This window comes from Malania oleifera, chromosome 3, assembly GCF_029873635.1.
Source record: "Malania oleifera isolate guangnan ecotype guangnan chromosome 3, ASM2987363v1, whole genome shotgun sequence".
Taxonomy (NCBI): domain Eukaryota; kingdom Viridiplantae; phylum Streptophyta; class Magnoliopsida; order Santalales; family Ximeniaceae; genus Malania; species Malania oleifera.
Window position 1 is genome coordinate 42,493,653 of NC_080419.1, and position 21,698 is coordinate 42,515,350.

The window sequence follows — 21,698 nt, forward strand, 5'->3', positions numbered from 1 at the left end:
AAAAAAAAAAAAAAAACCCATTTATTAAGCAGGTCGTAACTTATCATACGAGAACCAAGTATATAGATGTAAGATTTGACAGGATATGGGAGTTGGTTTTTTCAGGTGAACTTATGCTTGAGAAAGTTCACACTTATGAGAATGCGGCAGATGTATTGACGAAGCCAGTTATCCTAAAAATACCATACGTACCCTAATTTTGGAGTGGTGCCTAGAAAGCCCAGATTAAAAATTCGCTCCGTTAGACTTGTAGATAAACACCCCTAGATCCTTGTGGCGGCTTCCAATCGTATATTTAGGCGACGAACGACGAGAAATCGAAGAGAGAGGAAGTGGGGGCACGGGTTAGAGAGAGAGAGAGAGAGAGAGAGAGAGAGAGAGAGAGAGAGAGAGAGAGAGAAATTAAGTTTACTTAATGAAGAAGAAACAAAAATTCTATTTATAAACCCTTTGACCCGACATAATTCGTCGATGAAATGGAGCCTTCGTTGATGAACTGCAGAAGGACGTTCGTCGATGAAAGAAGGGGTTCGTCGCCGAACTGTATGCTTTAAATTCCTCTTAGTATCTCTTTGTCGACGACACCTTAATTTCGTCGACGAACTACAGAAGGACATTCGTCAACGAATCTCCTTATTTTTCGGGTTCGAGTTTCTACACATTTCTTACCCCACACATTATATTTTTTATCTTGAGTTCGTCACTCTTTGAGTTAAGGTAGTTTAGACCCCCTTCTGTGGTACCATGTATGTTTACATTGACTATTATTATTAAAAAAAAAAGAATTTAAAACATGTGAAAACGACGTCATTTTATTATATTATAGGAAGAATAAACATAAATGAGAAGAAAAACCTAAATAAATAGGGAGGAGGACATCTTGACTTCCTGCAATGACAAGAACTCCTTAAGCTGTTTTGGCCTACAAAAAATTGGTAAAAAAGGGTAAAAGTATCACAAAAATAACAAAGCAAAAATAGGGTAAAAGATAAAACATGATTTTAGATCAGTGTACTTTTGGCATCATGTTTACTAATTCAAACAAAATTCAATGTTGACACTATGAATTTTTGCAAATAATAGACAAATAATATTTTTGATCAATTGAAAGTCTAGATATGAACTACATAATTAGCATTGCCCTTTTTCTATATCATATTTTTATTTACTCCTTATAGGATTTGAGTTTGACCTCTAAAATAAAAGTAGGATAAGCATATTTTTTTGCAAAGAAGGGTATGATTTCTAGTTTTCACAAACAGTTCAATCCATCAATTAGATAATCAAAGATGATGATTTTAAGTATAAAGAAAGATCTAAGGTAATTTTTTCTAGAAAAATAAATAAATAATAGGGATCAAAAGTGATGCGTTGAAACTTTTTTATATTAATATTTTTCTGGTAAATTGAGGAAGATTCGGTGTTCCATAGGAGCAAATTTTAATAAAGTAACGGGTTGTAGTAGTTGGGTTGGTAGGGATGAGTTATCTGTAATAGTGAGGCCTTTTTCCCCTTCATATAATACTGTCTTTAAATCAATTATATATATTATATATATATATATATATATATACATATATGCATTCAATTTTCAAAACATTCACAAGATTAAAGATTACTTTATTCAGGGTTGCTTTATTATAGGCAGCACGTCTTATTTATTTAGACAGCGGAACATTGAATTAAATGGCGACATGACGTCTGCCGGCCAGCCGCAACCTGTAGAAATTATGAAAGAAGTAATTGACATGATAAGCATAGCAAAGGTAATGTTGCATCGTCTACGAAGAAATTATGTCACCTAGCCTACGAATATCTCAGCTTGCCCGTTCAAATCTCATTTCGCTGTCCTGTCCTTTCGGTGGCACTGGTACGTAAATCATTCACTCTGATCTCGTCCTTCTTCTTCCTCCCCGCCTTGTGCCTCCTGCCCTGTCGACTGATCTGATGACACCCCGGAATAAGAATCCACCATTGAAGCTCACGAAACTTTCAAAGGCGCTACCGACATCCGAGTCCCTCCCTTGAACAAAACAAAGGGATCTTTTGTTTTTTATTTTTTTAAAAATATTTAAATTTAATCCCCTTACCCACTCGTCAAGCAATCTGACAAGACTGTAATTTCATTTCCAAACAGGGTTCCCGTGACAGCCCACACGGCCACCACCGAAATCATGTGAGAGAGAGAGAGAGAGAGGGAGAGGATTTTCTTCGTTTTTCATGTTTATGGAATTCAACCCAGTTCATCGTATAGAGCGAAAACTGGGGAGGAGGGAGTAGAGAGTAGAGAGAGAAGCAGAGTTGTAAGCATTAGAATAGAGGGAAACGCGCAGAACAGAGTGAGCGATAAAGTGAACCCCCAATTAACCAACAACAATGCAGAACCAGTCCCAATCCCCAGTTGCCACCATTCCCAAAGACAACAAAACCCTCTACATCCTGCTAGCCACCTCTCTCTGCTCTCTCCTCTTCATTTTCTCTCTCTCCACCACGACTTCGCAGCCTTCCTCTGCAACTTCTGCGCCCGACCCATTTCTCTTCCCGAACCGCCAGGCCCATCGGACCCTCTTCCTCAACCCCAACCCCTCTCCAGATCCACATGCTCCATCAATTGCCTACCTCATCTCCGGCTCCAATGGCGACTCGGATCGGATCCTCCGGATTCTCCTCGCCGCCTACCATCCCAGAAACTTCTACCTCCTCCACCTCGACCTCTCCGCCTCTCAATCAGAACGCGACACTCTCGCGTTTGCAGTTCAATCGGTACCCATATTTCGAGCTGCCAAGAACGTCAATGTCATTGGCAAGGCCGATTACGCGTACCCGAAAGGGTCGTCTCCGATTTCTTCAATGCTGCACGGCGCTTCGATACTTCTTCGGTTGTCTTCTGCTTGGGATTGGTTCATCAACCTCTCTTCTAGAGATTATCCACTTGTCACTCAAGATGGTATTGTGTCCCCTTTGGTGTGTCATATTGTTTGGTGGCCTTGTTGTGAGATGATATGTGAAAATTCCGCTATGAATTTAAAAAGAAACAAATCCCGCGGTGTGTGTGTGTGTGTGTGTTATTTTATTTATTTATTTCTGGATTTACATTGATTTCTTGGTCTGGGGTTCTTGTGGGATTTCAGATCTTCTTCACATATTATCATTTCTACCCAAGGATGTCAACTTCTTGAATCACACAAGTAATATTGGCTGGAAAGAGTACGATAATTTACTTCGTGAAGTAAATGTTTGTCGTAGCACTGTTATTTGTGCTATTTACCAGAGCTAACAACCTTGCGGTGTTTGTTGGTTTAGATCTCGGAAATTGAGACCAATAATTGTTGATCCTGGGTTATATCTCTTGGAGGAGAGTGAAATGTTTTTTGCCACTCAAAAGCGGGAACTGCCAAACGCTTATAGATTGTACACAGGTGAGTTTTTTTGTAACATTATTTCCCGGAATCCTATTGTAAATGTCAAATGTTGCTCATTAGTTTCAACATAAATTCTGAGTATGTATATGCTATGATGCTGGTTATAATAGTATAACTTGAATAGTGTTTTAGGAACTTGCTGTGGGCATGGAAAAAAAATATTTGAATTGTTTTGCATGGATTTCTTAGAAATGCTGTCATTTAGTATGCTCCTTTTTTATTTTTGGTCAGATAGAGACATAGGTCTTTCCAGTGGCATCAGATTTTCCTAGAAAAAGTCCCCAAGTTAAATTAGTTCTGCACGCAGAGTTGACGTGACAAAATTTGTCTTTGGAGAGGATATTAGTTATTTCTTTTGTTCAGAAGTTGTTCATTGGAGTATTAATTATGAATGGCCTATATAAGGATGTCTGTAGTTTGCCTAAGCATCTATTGTTGTAATCTTCTCTTTTATGAATAAATTAGTGACCGTTGCTCCTATTTCCTTCTCGTTCTCCTTTTCTTTGTTGTGTCCTTGAATTTTCTATTACTATCTTCTTCTACTTATTCTGTCGCACATTATTTGGTATCAGCATTAGCGCTGTGCTCATGGCTAGTTTTCTCCATCTTCTTCCACGGTGACAGTAAGAGCTAGTGTTTGGTGGCAATTTAATTATGGGTGATGTAAGAGGTCTCTAGATGAATAAATTCAAGGGCTTCGATGACAAGTCGAGCAATTTGAGAATTTCCATGCTTGTCCAAAATGCATGGCGGCGATATGAGGTATTCCATTGCCACTATTTTTTTGTGTAAGCACACCAAGTCTCTGTGAAGAGCATTGCACAAATCGCTGCCTTCTATTGGGCCTATGACAGCTTTGACAGGGTTTGTAAGGTGACAGTGATGCCAGGTTAAAGGCAATAAGAACTTCAAGTTGTGAAACCTAATGCATATTTGAGGGAAAATGGGTATTTCTGGGATGAAAATGAAACTGATTACTGTGGCAATCATGCTTCCCGTAATGATTAAAGGACTTAATTTGTAGTTGGATTCATTTAGATGGAGTTATTTCTACCGCCAGCAACCTCCTGACTTCAGTGCTATTGCTAGATTTGGTTGCATAACTTGATTTTTGCTGCCAAGTGCCTAGGTACCTAACTCTATTATTTTAGAAAGGGAAAAGAGATAGGATTGGGTAGTGAGATGTCTTTTTTTTCAGCAGGAATGGAGTTTTAATGACTGCAATTATTATCTGTTAGGTTTTGTTCAACTGTTCCGTAATTTGCATTTGACAAAGCTGAGGGTCTTTAGTTTCTTTCTTTTGCACTATCTGGAAGTGGAACAGTTGGGTATGTGCTATAGCAAGGTACCTGTCATGGAATTGGTTGGTAGAGAGGAGAGAGGAAAAGAGTAAAGTATCAAAGTCATGAACTGGTTCTAGGAGAAAGGTCAATTTTTTGAGTGCCTAATGCCTATTACAAATGATAGAGAAAGCAAGTTTTACTGGCATTGATAAGATGACTGTAGTTGTAATTTTTTCTGGCCCCATGTGGCAAGTTTTGAAGTTCTATGGCAAGAATTTCTGGGTCATTGTTGGTTCATTTTGCAGCCTGAGAGGTGAATGAATTGGATTGATGTTTAATTTTAATTCAAAAAATTAAATTTAACCAGTACACACAAATTTAATTACATAGTCACAGAGATAATGCAAAAATTTAAAGATAGGGATGAGAGAGAGGCAACTGGTTCCTAGTGGTTAGCCCAAACGTGGCACCTATTTACTTATGAAGGTACCCTCATCAAGAATTCCGGTAGCACTGAAAACATGTTGAAGATCGGATGAAAAGAATACTAGTTCTCCATGAACCTTTGAGGAATCACTCCTCACACATAGAAGCTATCCTTGCGTAGCACAAGGACCATCTGTCCTCACCTCTTCCCTCGCCCGTGAACAGTGTTCATTTACGTCGCACAAGAAATTGTTAGCTCAAAAAGGTCCCTGTTACGAGAATTAACTTTTCAATAAGGTTTTGTTTGCAACTGGAAGCACGAAACTGAAAACTGAGCAAACTTCAAATTGAAAGTCTTCAGGTGTGAACAGCTTTCTGTTGTAACTCTTCAATTTGAACATGTCTTCTTTTATTAATTCTGAGCTGCAAAAAATATTTAGCAATGAATACAAGATTCAAGAAATTAAAAATATTTCCAGAATTAAAAAATAACATTACAATGAATAATCAACTTTGGCCACAAGGATTGACATGTTTATCTCATCAAGATAAAATCTCCATTCTAGTTGGCAAAAATAATAATATGACGAGTAAAGCGGAAAATGCCATATCTTTTAGACAATCATCCAGGAGATAAAATACCTAATCAATATAACTGGCCAATTTAAATAAATCTATGGAATTCAATGTTAGAAGGAGTTCAATTTTGGGGAGAGTCCAAGGCCATCATAATTTGAATTTGAGCTTGGGCAGAATTTGAAAATGGAGTTGCTCAAGAAATATTCTTTCTCCAATATATATAATAAAGAGTTTTTTCAACAAACCAAAGTCAATCTTATTCTTTAATAAATTTAACCAACTAAAATGTCTAATATAATACTTTCAAAAATTGTGACTAAGGTAATCAAGTTAAAAAATCCAACAAGCTTCCGTAATAGAGTCACATGAAATTAAATTCTTTACAGGATTATAATTATGTCCATATTACCCTAATTTTTTGATAATGAAATTTCTAACAAGCGATAACTAAAATAATAATGCCTAGACCATTCCAATTTAATTTTCAAGAACAACAAAAAATCATGCCTTGACTTTTAATAGATGTATAGATCCTGTAGTTGATCTCCTAGACATAAAATCAAACTAATTTTTTTATTTATTTATAAAAAACCCTAGTTTTAAGCTTAGATCTTTGCTCAACTACTCTTTTCCAAAGTCTCATTGTGTGACTCGTAAGTTTAATTCCACGATAGTTACTACAATTTTAAGCATTTTTTTATTTTTGTATGTAGGTATTAAAGTGCTTTTCCTTCATTCATATGACATTTTCATAATTTTTATAATTGTGTCAAATAAATTGGTTAGCCAAATAATTTTGTTATCACTTAGGCATTTCCAAACTTCAATTGGGATGTTATCTAGTCTAATAGCTTTTCCATTCATTTTTTTTGATGCAAACTTAACTTCATTAACTTTAATTTTGTGACTAAATCTCAAATTTTTAGCCTTTTCCTTATTTTTCAATTCTAAGTATATAGCCTTATACTTGGTTTTCATTTAATAGCATAATAAAGTAACTTCACCATTTTCTTTTATGTCTTCTTCTTTAATCAAAACACTACAATCCTCATTTTTTTTTTTTATTTTTATACATTTGATAAAAATAAATCTATGGAATTCAATGTTAGAAAGAGTTCAATTTTAGGGAGAGTCCAAGGCCATCATAATTTGAATTTGAGCTTGGGCAGAATTTGAAAATAGAGTTGCTCAAGAAATATTCTTTCTCCAATCTATATAATATAAAATTTTTTCAACAAACCAAATTCTATATTATTTGTTATTAAATGTAACCAACTAAAATTTCTAATATAACACTTTCAATAAATGTGACTAAGGTAATCAAGTTAAAAAATCGAATCAAGCTTCACATAATCACATGAAATTAATTTAATTATAGAATTATAATTATGTCCATATTACCCTAATTTTCTAATAATGAAATTTCTAACCCATGATAACTAAAATAATAATACTTAGGCCATACCAATTTAATTTTCAAGAACAACAACAAACCAAGCCTTAATTTTTAACAGATATATAGATTCTGTAGTTGATCTTCTAGACATAAAATCAAACTAGTTTTTTCAAAAAACCCTAGTTTTAAGCTTAGATCTTTGCTCAACTACTCTTTTCCAAAGTCTCATTGTATGACTCATAAGTTTAATTCCATGATAGTTACTATAGTTTTAAACATCCTTTTTACTTTTGTATGTAGGTGTTAAAGTGCTTTTCCGTCATTCATCTAACATTTTCTTTATTTTTATAATTGTGTTAAATAAATTAGTGAGCCAAATAATTTTGTTATCACCTAGGCATTTCCAAACTTCTATTGGGATGTCCTAGCCTGATAGCTTTTCCATTCATCTTTTCTAATGCAAACTTAACTTCATTCATTTAATTTTGCGACTAAATCTCAAAATTTTAGCCTTTTCCTCATTTGTCAATTCTAAGTATATAGCCTTATACTTGGTTTTCATTTAATAGCGTAAAGTACTTCAACATCTTTCTTTTATGGCTTCTTCTTTAACCAAAACACTACTATCCTCATTTTTTTTTAATACATTTGATGTTGCATAAGTATTTGCTCTTTCTTTCTTTAGATCTAGCAAGTTTAAAAATGTCTCTTTCCCCTTCTTCTATATCTTGTTTGGTTTATAAATTATTATTTGCAGTATGCTCTGTGTTTAGCTTCACTAACAACTTTTTTTCTTTTTTTTTCACCTTTTCTTACCTTTTTATGTTTTTCAAAGTTTTTCATGTTTCTATATTTTTGTCATGTCTTAAACCATTTTTGCCCCCTTCACAGCTTGTTGGACATCTTGATCCCACCACCAACTCTCATTACTATTAGAGAATCTTACTAGACTCAACTAGATCTCTTTTGCTATCGTTTTAATAGAGCTAGCTATCCTACTCAAAGGAATGTTTGTGTCTATGCTATCCCATTTTTTCCAATCATCTTTGATCATTTTATCCTTAATTTTTATATATATATATATATATATATATATATATATATATATATATATGTCAACGAAACAGCAAATAGCAAAGCAAAAGATTTCTTTCCTTACTTCAGCCCACAATTATTTCCTTATTTCTCAATTCATTATTTTGTATAGTTAGCATATATTTAGTTTACATGTATAGGGCTTGACAAATTATAGTTTACATGCATAGGGGCTAGAATCATGCTAGAACTTATTTACTTTCCATGTATAGCATTCTTGTAAAGTCTATATATAATATACAAAACTCAAGGCCAAACCATTCGGCCATTCACACAATACTTTGACATGGTATCAAAGCCAGCCGACTGCTAAGTTTTTTTTCCCCTTCGAATTTTTTTATCTTCTCGGTTTCAGAGGTGTCTCTCGTTTCTATGGTTGTTGTGGTTTTTTTTTTTTTTTCTCTTCTAGAATTTTTTTCTCTGTTCTTTCTGTATTTCTGTGGTTGAGTGGCTGTTGGCAAAGCAGGTTTTCTGGTTTGCCATTTATTTTAGTGTAGGCAACAACTTTTTGTTGCAATTTCTGTCCTTGTGATTCTCTGCATAGTAGGTTTCTTGGTTCAAGATTTACTTTTTAGCGGCTTGTCCTTTATGGGCTGTGCTTGATGCTCATATTATGTCTTGGCTCGGTTGAGCCACGTATTGTCCCTAACTTGCGACCTTGTCGCACCGTCAATCCATGTGGACTTATTTAAAAACAGTATATCATCAAGATAACGATGCCCGTCATTTTTTAGTTTGAGCATGTGATTGCCATGTTTCAACATGACAATCGTTCCATCCTAGACTATTATTCGGGGTTTCTGACTCTTTGGAACGAATATTCTGATCTGGTTACTGCGGATGTTCCTGTTGCCTCTCTTCCCATTATTCAACGTCTTCATGAGACTAGTCGTCATGATCAGTTTCTTATAAACTCCACCTCGTGTATGAATTTGTTCGCTCGTCTCTGTTGAATCGCTCTCCTGTTCCTTCTTTTGATGTTTGTTTTGGTGAGTTACGTGAAGAACAACAACTTAGTACTCAAGTTACTCTGGCCCAATCTCATGGTAGTTAAGGGTTTGTCCCCGTGGCTTATGCTGCTCAACGACGAGGACAGTCTGCGCATTCTAGCACCTTGCAGTGTTTTTGTTGCAAAGAATTTGGGCATATCACTGCTAATTGTTCCAAGAAATTCTGTTCTTATTGCAAGAAGAAGGGTCACATTATCAAAGATTGTTGTATCCACCCGTAGAATCGTTAGGCCCAGGCATTATAGACTTTTGTTATTGTACCCTCCACTAGGACTTTCGTGGCCCTTGGCTCTTCTTTAGGTGACTTTTCTGTTCTTGCACCTCCTACAGCGAATTACTGCACACCCGAAATGGCACAACAGATGCTAATTTTGGCATTATCAGCAATGAGGCTCCAAGGTAACAATTCTACTAAACTTTGGTATGTGGACTTGGGTGTCTCTAATCACATGACAAATAATCATACCACCCTGTGTCATGTTCAGCCCTACGCTGGTCAATTTGCTATTCAGACTGCCAATGACAGTTCTTTGCCAATAGCTGCTGTCGGAGATGCCTCTTCTAAGTTACTGATGTGTTTCTTGCTCCTCAGCTTTCGATGAATCTTATATCTGTTGGTCAATTAGTTGATAACAATTGTGCTGCTAATTTTTCTAGTAATGGTTGTGTTGTGCAGGACCAGGTAACGAGGGAGCCGATCGCGAAGAGACCTAAAGTGGGGCGCTTGTTTCCATTACTTTTGCTTGTTCCAGCACATTCTCCAACTTCCTCTATTAAGTCTTTTGCTTGTAATAATGTTTCAAATCTTAGCATGGTGTGGCATCGTTGTTTAAGTCATCCCAATACTCAAATCTTATCTCATGTATTGAACTCTGGTTTACTTGGTAATAAAGAACGTTCTTCTTTATCTCTTGAGTGTGCCTCTTGAAAACTTGGTAAAAGCAAAACTCTTCCTTTCCCTTTGCATGCTAGTAGAGCTTTTCAGTGCTTTAATTTTATCCATGGTGATGTTTGGGGACCTTCCTCGGTTAGTTCACATGAAAAATTTAAATACTTTCATTGATGATCATAGCAGATTTACTTGGGTCTACTTTCTTCACTCTAAATCCAAGGTTTTTCGTATTTTCACTGAGTTTTTAGCGTATGTTGACAATCAATTTTCCGTTTCTTTTAAGACATTACACAAATTCTGGTGGTGAATATGTGTCTATTGAGTTTTAGGCATTTTTGGTTTCTAAAGGTATTATGCATCAACGTTCATGTCCCGCTACTCCCCAATAGAATGGAGTAGCCAAACGGAAAAATCGTCATCTCCTAGATGTGCTGCGTATTCTCTTGTTGGAATCCTCTGTTCCATCCTTGTTCTGGGTTGAGGCTCTGAAAACTGCTACTTACATTAATCATTTACCTTCTCAAGTCCTACTCATGGAGTCTCCCTATTCCCGCTTATTTGCTAAGCAACCTAGTTACGATAACCTCTGTACCTTTGGTTGTGTATGTTTTGTTCATTTACCTCCTCATGAGCGACATAAATTATCTGCTCAATCTGTTCGATGTGCATTAGGATATAGTGTGTGTCAAAAGGGGTTTGTTTGCTATGATCCTACATTACATAGTACACGCATTTCTAGGAATTTTATTTTCTTTGAAAATCAACATTCTTTCCTCTGTCCTCTGTATCCTCCTCTTCTACTATGATTCTCCCCTCCTTTGAGGAGCAGTTCTTGGATCCTCATCAAGTCAGTTCTCATTTTAAACTAGGTATTGTGTATATGTGATGCTCCTCTCCCCCCCCCCCCCACACACAGTCTTTTTTGGTAGCTCATCCAATATCTGATCCTACCATGCTCTAGATTCAAACAGTTGCAGCACCTCCAGAGCCTTTGGTACGTCGCTCTTCTCGAGTGTATGTACCCCCAGATAGGTATGGGCTTCCCTCTTCAAGTTTTGGAAATTTTGTTTCAGCTCATACTGCTCCATTGTCCAATTTAGATATTCCCACATCCTACTTACACGTTGCCAAGCATAATTGTTGGTGACAGGCTATGCAGGAAGAAATTACCGCTCTAAAGGCCAATTGCATTTGGGACATTTAGCCTTGGCCTCCCACCATTGTTCGTTTGGGTTGTAAATGGGTTTACTCAGTCAAGGTCCGATCTGATGGAAGTCTGGATCGTTACAAAGTTCGCCTTGTTGCACTTGGGAATAATCAGGAATATGGTGTCAATTATGAAGAGACCTTTGTTCTTGTGGCTAAGATGACTATTGTTCATACAATTTTGGCTATTGTTGCTTCCAGTGATTGGCCACTACATCAAATGGATGTCAAGAATGCTTTTCTTCACAAGGATCTTAAAGAGTGCATTTATATGAAGCCACCCTCGGGCTTGTTTCCCTCTCCGACTTCACATGTGTGTAAGCTTCAACGCTCTTTATGGTCTCAAACAAGCTCCAAAGGCTTGGTTTGATAAATTCCGCACCACTTTATTACAATTTTCATTCAAGCAGAACAAGTATGACACTTCATTGTATCTTTGGAAATCAGACATGAGTATTGTTGTTCTTTTGGTTTATATTGATGATATTGTGATTACTGGTTCCGATTCCGCTTTACTTGCTCAGCTCAAGACTCATCTCTTAGAGTCCTTTCATATGAAAGATCTTGGGTCTCACATATTTTCTTGGTCTTGAGGTGAATTGTAGTCCCTTTAGTATTTCACTCAATCAACATAAGTATGCTAGTGACTTGGTGGCCACAACTGGCCTTTAGCAGGGTACTTCTGTTGATAGTCCCATGGAATTAAATGTCAAGTTTCGCAAAGCGGAGGGTGACTTACTTGTTGATCCCAGTTTATACCGGAAGTTGGTGGGTAGTCTTGTCTATCTCACCAACCATTACTAGACTAGACATTTCTTTTGATGTACAGCAAGTCAGCCAATTTCTTGTTGATCCCAAATTATATCGGAAGTTGGTGGGTAGTCTTGTCTATCACACCATTACTAGACCAGACATTTTTTTTTATGTACAACAAGTCAGCCAATTTCTTTAGACGCCTCGTCATCTTCATTGGGCTGTTGTTAGTAGGATCATACGCTATGTTTAGGACACTTCTGTCTGTGGTTTATTCTTCCTTGCAGGCAATTCTACTTGCCTTGTTGCTTATAGCGATGCTGATTGGGTCAGTTGTGCGGATACACGTCGCTCCATCACTGGTTGGTGTGTGTTCTTAGGTGATGCATTGATCTCTTAGAAGAGTAAGAAGCAAGACTAGAGTTTCTAAGTCATCGGCAGAATCTGAATACCGGGCATTGTCTCTTGCTTGTTTTGAAATTATTTGGCTTCGAGGTTTGCTTGCTAAGCTAGATTTTTTTGAGATTGATCCTACACCTTTACATGCTGATAATACGAGTGCTATATAGATCACGACCAATCTTGTCTATCATGAGCACACGAAGCATATTGTAGTCGATTGTTACTTTATTCGTGAAGCATTTAAAGCTCGTGTTATCACTCTTCCACATATTTCTACTGAATTACAAATTGCGGATATCTTCACCAAAACTTTCACTCGTCATCGACATTGCTTCCTAAGTAGCAAATTGATGCTTGTTGATCAACCCACATCAATTTGAGGGGGGCTCTCAACGAAACAGCAAAGCAAAAGATTTCTTTCCTTACTTCAGCCCATAATTATTTCCTTATTTCTCAATTCATTATTTTGTACAATTAGCATATATTTAGTTTACATGTATAAGGCTTGACAGATTATAGTTTACATGTATAGGGCTAGAATCATGCTAGAACTTATTTACTTTCCATGTGTAGCATTCTTGTAAAGTCAATATATAATATACATAACTCAAGGCCAAACCATTCGGCCATTCACACAATACTTTGACAATATATATATATATTCTCCCTTTAGGTCCCACCGTCTATTTCTCTTGCATTGATTTATATTACCGTTTCCCTCCCACTTTTTGATGCATATATTTGACACTAAACTTTTATGTTGTGTGGTTAAACTTTCATTTGGGATAACTTTACAAACCTTACATGATAAATGATCTATACTCCTAGTTGAGAAAAGATATTTCACTTTTATTTTGTCTATTTTTGAAGGTTATTAAGTGTTCTCTTTTCTTAGACCATCTATTCATTGTAACAAGATCACATGACATAGCAAAGTCTATGATCATATCACCAAATTCATTTTTATCTCTATATCCACATCCTCCATGTATCCTCTTATAGCATTTATTGTCTTTTCCAATGTTTTTATTCAATATGCGCCTATGAATATTTTTTGAGTCCTTGGTATCCTTTGTATAATATTATTTGTATCTTCTCAAAATTGTATTTCAAAGTTTTCTGTTGGCCTATTTGAGGAGCATAAGAACTGATGGCATTTATTATCTTATGTCTTAAGATTGTTTTAATTTTTATGATTCTCTCTCCTACTATTTTAACGTCTACAACACCATCTATTAGGTTTCTTCTATAGTAATTCCTAACCCATTCTTATGTTTTTCTTATCTAGTGCCAAAGTTTAAATCTTAATTTTTCAATTTCTTTAGCTTTTTTTCCTTACCCTCTTGGTTTCATGAAGGCATTTTATGTTAATGTTTCTCTTGGCTACGCTGGCCTGAAGACTCGCAGGCGAACTCAAGTTCTTGCCTCCATGGCGCCTATGAACCCAGAAGACCAACAGTTCCCTTAAGATCTAGAACTGCCACCCAACTCTCTTGAAGCATGGAGAAGCCGATCGTCTACACTGACTGACATCGAGCTTGGGGGCAACTACTTGCCTCTAATTTCCCCTCGACAGCAAAGCCTAAACCACTCCACTGCGTCAAGCAAGGATGGTGCAACGGAACCATCCACCCCAATCTTCCACAGAGGATCATCTGTCGACGCCAACCTCGCAGTAATGACCACAAACGCGGCAAACACAGATAAAAGGATTTGCGAATTGGAGAACATGCTAGTGATGCTATCTAAAGCCCTCGAAGACAAGGATCAATAGATCACTTTCTTAAAAGGGAAAGCTTAAATTGATCCTGAATCCGGCAAAGAACAACCGTATCCTCCTGGTTTTGTTCCACATGCCATACCAGCCAACACTTTTACGGCAGAAAGGCCTCAAGTTGAACTAGTGTATGTCGCTCCATCTACCTTCGTCCCTTCGCTATCAGTCCAATAGCTGCAAGATATGATAGCTAACACCATCAAACTACAACAAGGTGGGCTCAACCAAGGCTCTCAAACTTATGCAAAGTCTTATTCACAAAGGATTAAGCGGATAAGGATGCCATTGGGCTATCAACCGCTCAAATTCCATCAATTTGACGGAAGAAGTAATCCAAAGCAGCACATAGCTCATTTTGTCGAAACTTGCAACAATGTGGGAAAAGTAAAAAGGGTAAAAGAAGTCAAGCCTTGCTGCACCCCGCTGAAGTCCACCCTTTGAGGCCGAACACCAATGCCAGACTTGACGAACAAGACTCGCCAAAAGACTTAGCCATCCACAAGGAACCCAAGGAGGGATGGACCATGGTGATGGCTAGAAGACCACGCCAAGCAAAGAGGATTTTAGCAACGCCATCACTACGAAGAAGGAAGCAACACAAAAGGTCTCACCCACCTCAACCATAAAAGAAGTCTCGCAAGACGACAATCGTGCTAAACATTGACACCAAGGACGAGGATGAAATGGTGCAAGGAAGGCCCTCTCCCATCACCCTGATGGATTTCTTTCTTGAAGACTTCTTCGCACAAACCCAAAGTGTCACGGTCCATATGGTGTCCATAAACGTTACCGAGGAGGAGCCTAAGTGTCAACAACATGAAAAAAGCAACCTAGTGGAAGATGAGGTATCAAAAACTCTCCAAGATCTCCTCGCCAACTTCCAATTGTATTCCTTAATGTAATCCTCTGAGATGGTACGAAATTAAGCCATCTTGACTCTTCACGAGTTGGCAAGGCTTTTGACCCAGAATGTTGCGACGGTGCACAACAATCAGGCACAATAGGTCTGTGCAGCGTGTTACTCAACAATCGCATTTTCAGACGAAGATCTTTTGTTGGGATCAAAGCCCCACAATCGGCCCTTGTATGTCTCAAGGTATGCCAAGAACAAAGGATCGGCCGCATCCTCATTGATGAAGGACCCGCAGTCAACATCATTTGAAAAACCACCATGAAAGAGCTTGGCATCAAGATCGAAGAACTTTCCAAAAGTCGATTGATGATTCAAGACTTCAATCAAGGGGGCCAACGAGCGATTGGCATGGTCCGCCTAAACCTTACCATCGTCGACCTCACATCCAACACCTTATTCCATGTGATCAACGCGCGAACAACATACAAGATGATGTTAGGCCGCCCCTGGATCCATGAAAATGTGATCATTTTGTCAAGTCTACAGTGTTTCTAGTACTACAAGAACGGGGTCCAAAAGGTCAACGCTGACTTGAAACCATTCGATGAAAACTGAGGCCCACCTAGCCGATGCGGTATTCTACAAAGACGCGGACAATTGCGAGGTCTTTGCATCATAGGTTCTGACAATCGGAAGCAGCTTAAAGAAAGATGAGCCATGCAACAAGGAGGAATCCTATTGTTGCCAAATTGATTCCCGGCCAAAGGAAAGATGTGGCAGTCTAAAACCTGAAGACATTCAAATTCTGAGGGATGCATTATCCCTACCAGTGCCAAAGATAGATCCAATGGTGACCACCAAACCATTAAAGGGATTCGTCCAGCCAACAAAGGGGGCAATCGAACATGGTGCACTCCCAAATAGGAGAACCGATGAAGGGTTTGACCCTAATGCCTACAAAATTTTAGCCAAGGTTGGACATGATCTCAAGAATCCAAAACCAGTATGCCCACTATCGGCAAAATGCACAGAAGTTGTTGTCGCTCAACCTTCCAAGACTTGGGCTGGTTTGGGTTATGAACAAAAGCCTTCCGTGTGATATGATTAGTGGCAGCAGAATCTGTGACCCAAGGACTAGGACGAGATGTATTGAATGACAGGTATATCGTAGGATTACCTATTTGGGCAAGAGATGCAATGGGAAGAGAAGCTTGTTGTGATGCTTGATACCATTGGAACTTGGAACTCTTCCTCTGACATGGATACAATACGTTGCTCCCCACTTAGCCCCAAAGGTGTGGAGTTGGTGGTGGCTGCATTGGCTGCCCCTAAACATGTGAAGTTGGTGGTGGCTGCATTGGCAACACGTGAAGGTCCACCGTGGAGATCCCAACACTACTCAGTAGGATTACTTCGTCCACAATGAGTGCACTTGTGAGGAGTGTCTTTACCTTGCCCATCATTATCTCTACGACCACGTGAACCACCTTAGTAACTTTTGTGGTTGTTTGATAGAGAACTAGAATCAACTTGTGTAGCAAAGACTGTCCTCTTAGAGCCAAAGGCAAGAGTAGGAGAATATGTACTAAAGGAAGCATGAAGGATGCAATAATAAAGATCGGTAAATGATGGCAACTCTGCACTACTAAGTATCTGGGACTAGATTGCCTCAAACTCGGGTCTCAAGCCCTCTAGAATCCGAAGAACTGTCATAAGCTCCCTTTGCTTCTGCATCTCACGAATGTCGACGGTTATAGGTTGTACGACATTAAGCTTATCATGAATACACTTCATCTGTCCAAAACAATCTGCAATGCTCCTATCTCCTCGTTGTAACTAAGTACTCCTGGGATAAATCACACATACATGTAATGTTACTAGAGTATAGAAGCTTTGCATAATCCCTAATCTCCTTGCACTTATCTAAATGCATACACATCCGTGCAATTTGTGGCTCCATCGGATTCCACAAGAGGGAAACAATCAAGGCATCTTCTTGAACCCACACTTATTCTCTCTTCTTATCAAAAGGATCTGATCGGAGTAAGTGGTCAGATTTGGTAATCTTGCTAAATAAACCTGAACAGCTTTAGACCATTGAACATAATTCTTTCCATCCAACTTTTGAGTCATTATCTATGGAAGCAATGAAGGAAATATATTTTTTGGATTCATATACTCCATCCCAACACACACAAGCAGCCACATCAATGTCAAACAAGAAGAACAATCAAAACTAATCGGGACAGTCACAAACTATGTGAAGCACCGACAGAACCATGGAGGAGGTGAACGACTTACCAATTAAGATAGCACTGCCACAGCCTCACAATCTTAACTTGCAAACGCTGCCACAGCTCCAAGAAACCACAAGAAGCCTTTACAAGCATTGAACAAAAACTAATGGAATACGACGAGTGCGTGGTAAAAAAAGGTTGGATCTTTGGACAAAAAACATGTCCAACAGCTTGATAAAATTGTCTAGAGTGGGAAAGAACATGACAGAGGAAAGAAAAAGAAAAAGGTGGCCAGAAACTCTCTCCTGTTCCGGCGCATGGGGGCACATGTGGCTGTTTCCGGCAATGGGGTTTTGTGGCGGTAGGCTTTGAAGGGTTCTGTTTTTGGCTATATGGTTGGTTTTGTGAAATAATGAAGGATGGAGGTGGATTTAAGAAGGGCAGTGATGGGAATGTGTTTTTCCGGCAATGGCTGAATATGATAGGGTTTAGGTTGGATCATGCTCTAATACCATGTTGATATTTTGATTAAAATGAATGACCTAACTTGAAAATAGGTCTCTCCCTCTATTTATAATGCAAATTAAATACATTCTAATGACAATAATACCCTTACTAACTCTCACTAATTAACATACGAACACACTTAATACTAATAATACTAAATAACCTCTAACAATATCAAAGGTCTGAAAGCAATTTTATATTGTTCTTGTAATAATCTTTAGTTCAACAAGAATAGAATAAAATTAAGAGAGAAATTTCAATTTAGGTCTTGAATCTTAAATTTGAATTCCAAGGAAATTTCATTCTATAGTTAAACTTTCTACAAAGTTCGCTGAAATTTAGAGATTTCAATAAATTATGGGTGATTTGTGGAAATTTTGTAAGATGGAAATTGACTGCCATTTTGATTTTGAGGGTACTGGAAATTGGAACCTTTTAGTGAAATACAATTTTGTGGAAATTGAAGACCATGACTGCTAATCCTTTGCTCTTATGTTCTTTTATGTGGAATGCTAGAGTTCCCTAAAAAGAAAATGCATTGTTTTGGGTTCTGATCTTGAATAAAATCAATACTTGTGACTTCCTTTAGAGGAAAAGGCCAAATAAAGCACTGTTGCAAAGGAGATCTGTTCACATTTGGTCCTATATTATCATTTTTGATGGAGTATGTTGAATAATTTGTTTGGAGTTATTGGAATATTATCAACATTGGGTTTGACAAATAATTTTAGATGCTTTGGAATGTAGGGGAGGAAAGATCTGTGGAAGTTTATGGTTCTTGCCATTATTTAGTGCATTTGGTTGGACAACAATGCTTGAATCACTGTTTCTTATACTTTGGTTGGAGCAGATGTTTTTTCTTGCATTGCTTTAATTTTCCTTGAACGGTTTGTTTAGAGGTGTTGAATTTGGATTGTGTTTGCATCACTGGCGCTGTTTTGTGGATATTGTTCTTTTTCTCCCTTCTCTCCTATTTTTTCCTCTTTTGTTGGAGGATGCCTTTTCTGAAGAGGCATTTTGTCAACTCTAAATTGTCTTTCAAAGTTTTGCCACTTTCAAAGAACCTGAATGATGTAATGGCTCTTTTATTCCTTTTATTTTTTGTGTTTGTTTGCTTGTTTGGTTAGTGTTTTGTTTTGTTTGTTTGTTTGTTTTTTTTTTCGTTTTGTTTTTTTTTGTTTTTTGTTTTTTTGGTCTTTTTTTTTTGTTGTTTTGTTTTGTTTTATGTTTTTTTTTTTCTAGTCAGTCTGGTGGTGATAAACTCATTTGGCCATTTTATGGGCAATCTTTTGTGGTCGGTTGAGGTTGCATAACCTTTTCTTGAACATTCTTAAAGGCACTTTTTTTTTTGTAATTTAATTGATTAAACTTCAATGGCTGAAACCATCTGACAAATACTTATTTGTATAATGACCTGATGTACCAAATGACAACATTTTATGATAGAATTCCATCTTTTATTTTGTAATAGATGCACAACTGTAAATTAACTGGCAACCCTGTTCACAACTTACCCCATGGTGGTGTTGTAGATTTTCATCTTTTTTGTCATGTTGGTATAAGAATAGAGTAATGAAATCTTCGGGTCTGGTTGATGGCTAATGGATTCATGCTGGTTGGGCTCATCAGGGTGCCAAAAACCCAGTTCAAACTTGACCTTAGGCTTAAGAATCAAATTTAGTTAGTTGATTCACAAAAGTAATCCTTCTAGATGTCTGTCAATTTTTTTCTTACGAATTTTCTTCTTTAAAAATTTCAATTATGCTTGCAAACTGAGGCAAATGAGATGTAACTTGAAGCAGCCTATGAAAGCTAGGAAGAGGCCAATGAAATTCTGATAGATGTTACCTAATATTTTTTAACAGGACTGATGACATAATATGAGAAGTCATTGAAATAAAGTAGGATCATGGACCATAATACCTTTGTGTTTTGCACATACATGCATAACTCAAGCTTGCTTTTCGTTGGGATATTTTGGTCACATCCAATCCTGCCAATTTGCAGCTGTTTTGGTATGACTAGAGTAATTCCATTTTATTGATGCACTCTCACACTGTTCATCTGTTCCATGGAACTTGATGAATTGTGACTTTTGTTAATTTGGTGGGAGCAGGATCATATTGGTTTGTGTATGGTTGTTGAGATGACGGCTGCATTTGCGTGTGCTCAGACACAGAAATGGGACCACCCAGAAATAATCTTAGTTGAGTAAAATATGTTGGAACCACATAATGTTGTTTCTTTTAATTTTTTTTTTTTTGGTTTTAATCTGAAATTGTAAAAGCACAATGTGCCCATATTTATATTTACATGTTTTAGATATATGAGAACGCCAAAACATTAGGATTGGTGATATAGGTGGAAGAATGCCTGCCTAGCCTAAGTCCCTAAATCTTTGAAGATATTAAAGGTGTGATGAGCTTATCCCATATTAAATATTCCGCAGTTTTGGATAATTCTGATTTCCATATAGCAATGCTACAATGAGGATAGAGTTATATGTTTACCATGAGATCTCCTTATAAACATTCGGATATGGCTTTTAGTGAATAAGTTTACAGCTAAGTGCTGCTTGAAAAGCATTTGACTCCATATTCTAGTAGAGCTTAGGAGATGAGGGGATGAAAAAGTGAGGCATATTCTTTCTTATTTGCAAGAAGATAAATAACATTTTGTAATAGATTGATTATTGAATTGTTTCTATATCAAGTATTTGATGCATGTATAGGCTTTAGTAGTGGAAGATGATGCTTACTATATGAAATTTCTGATTCCTCCCTCGTATGAGACATGGCGCTTGTTCAAAACCTATATCAAAAGCATATTCATTGTTGTTATTATTTTCTTCCTGCTTCTGCAGTTGTGACTGAAAATCTTGTAATATCAATTCATCATCTGCCCCTATTTCACAGGGAAAAAGTTCAAGTAGTTTACTCACAATAGAATACAATTTTTTATGCAGGTTCATCTTCTGCCATCTTAACTCGTAAATTCGTTGAGTTCTGCATTTTGGGTTCAGACAACTTACCAAGGACTTTACTGATGTACTTGTCAAACATGCCTTCATCCCTACCAAATTATTTCCCGACTCTGTTATGTAATTCTCCACAGTTCAACAGGACAATTATAAATCATAATTTACGGTACACTGCCTTCGACATGAGGCAGGAAACCCGTGTGCTGAACGCCAGTGATTTGGATGACATGATCAAGAGTGGAGCAGCTTTTGCCACACCTTTTCTCCCTGATGATCCCCTTCTTGACCGCATTGACCAAGATTTTTTGAATCGCAGTCCTGGCAATGTTGTACCTGGAGGCTGGTGTTTAGGTGAGCATGGAAATGACAGTTGTGCTGTTTGGGGGGATGCCAGTGTTCTGAGGCCTAGCTCTGGGGCGAGAAGGCTTGAAAAACGTATCATTGAACTGCTCTCAAATAGGACATTTCAGGCCCATCAATGTAAAGATGAGTGATCTTGATATATATATTTTTATCATTTTTTAAGGAAAAAGGGGTAGCATGCCAAAACATGAAAAGGAAAAGAATCAGTGCAAGCTGCCCTTTTGTTTGAAAATTTTGTAATAAACTCACCTTAATGCCAATTCTTTCACCACTGCTAAATTTTTTGCCCAGAGGTTGAGGTTCTGATGTGAACTGTGAATTAGGAAGACAGATTCTATTTTCAATGTATATTTCTACACTAGTGAGAGGACTATGTGTGACGCGTTGCAACTCCACCGTAGTTGAGTATTTGGTTGTGTGGTGGTTGTCTTGAATCTAACAGAATAGTGAAGGTTACAGAGAGCATGCCAGTATGAGGTTGGTCTTTGGTCGTCTCTCTAAAGAACAGATGAATACC

At 37.5% G+C, this 21,698-nt stretch overlaps 1 protein-coding gene across 1 annotated transcript; it reads left to right on the plus strand.

The window, feature by feature from the left end:
* The first annotated feature begins 1,598 nt into the window (after positions 1 to 1,598).
* LOC131151915 (beta-glucuronosyltransferase GlcAT14A) lies at positions 1,599 to 21,460 on the plus strand. Its single transcript, XM_058103411.1, has 5 exons — positions 1,599 to 1,870; positions 2,138 to 2,947; positions 3,132 to 3,207; positions 3,304 to 3,419; positions 20,804 to 21,460. The coding sequence occupies exons 2-5, from the start codon at positions 2,377 to 2,379 to the stop codon at positions 21,310 to 21,312; spliced, it is 1,272 nt and encodes a 423-aa protein (XP_057959394.1). The 5' UTR covers positions 1,599 to 1,870; positions 2,138 to 2,376; the 3' UTR covers positions 21,313 to 21,460.
* Positions 21,461 to 21,698: the final 238 nt, after the last annotated feature.

Coding starts and splice junctions, on each gene's coding strand:
- LOC131151915 (XM_058103411.1), top strand. CDS start 2,377: ATGCAGAACCAGTCCCAATCCCCAGTTGCCACCATTCCCAAAGACAAC. Junction 2,948..3,131: donor TCCACTTGTCACTCAAGATG/GTATTGTGTCCC, acceptor GTGGGATTTCAG/ATCTTCTTCACATATTATCA. Junction 3,420..20,803: donor CGCTTATAGATTGTACACAG/GTGAGTTTTTTT, acceptor TTTTTTATGCAG/GTTCATCTTCTGCCATCTTA.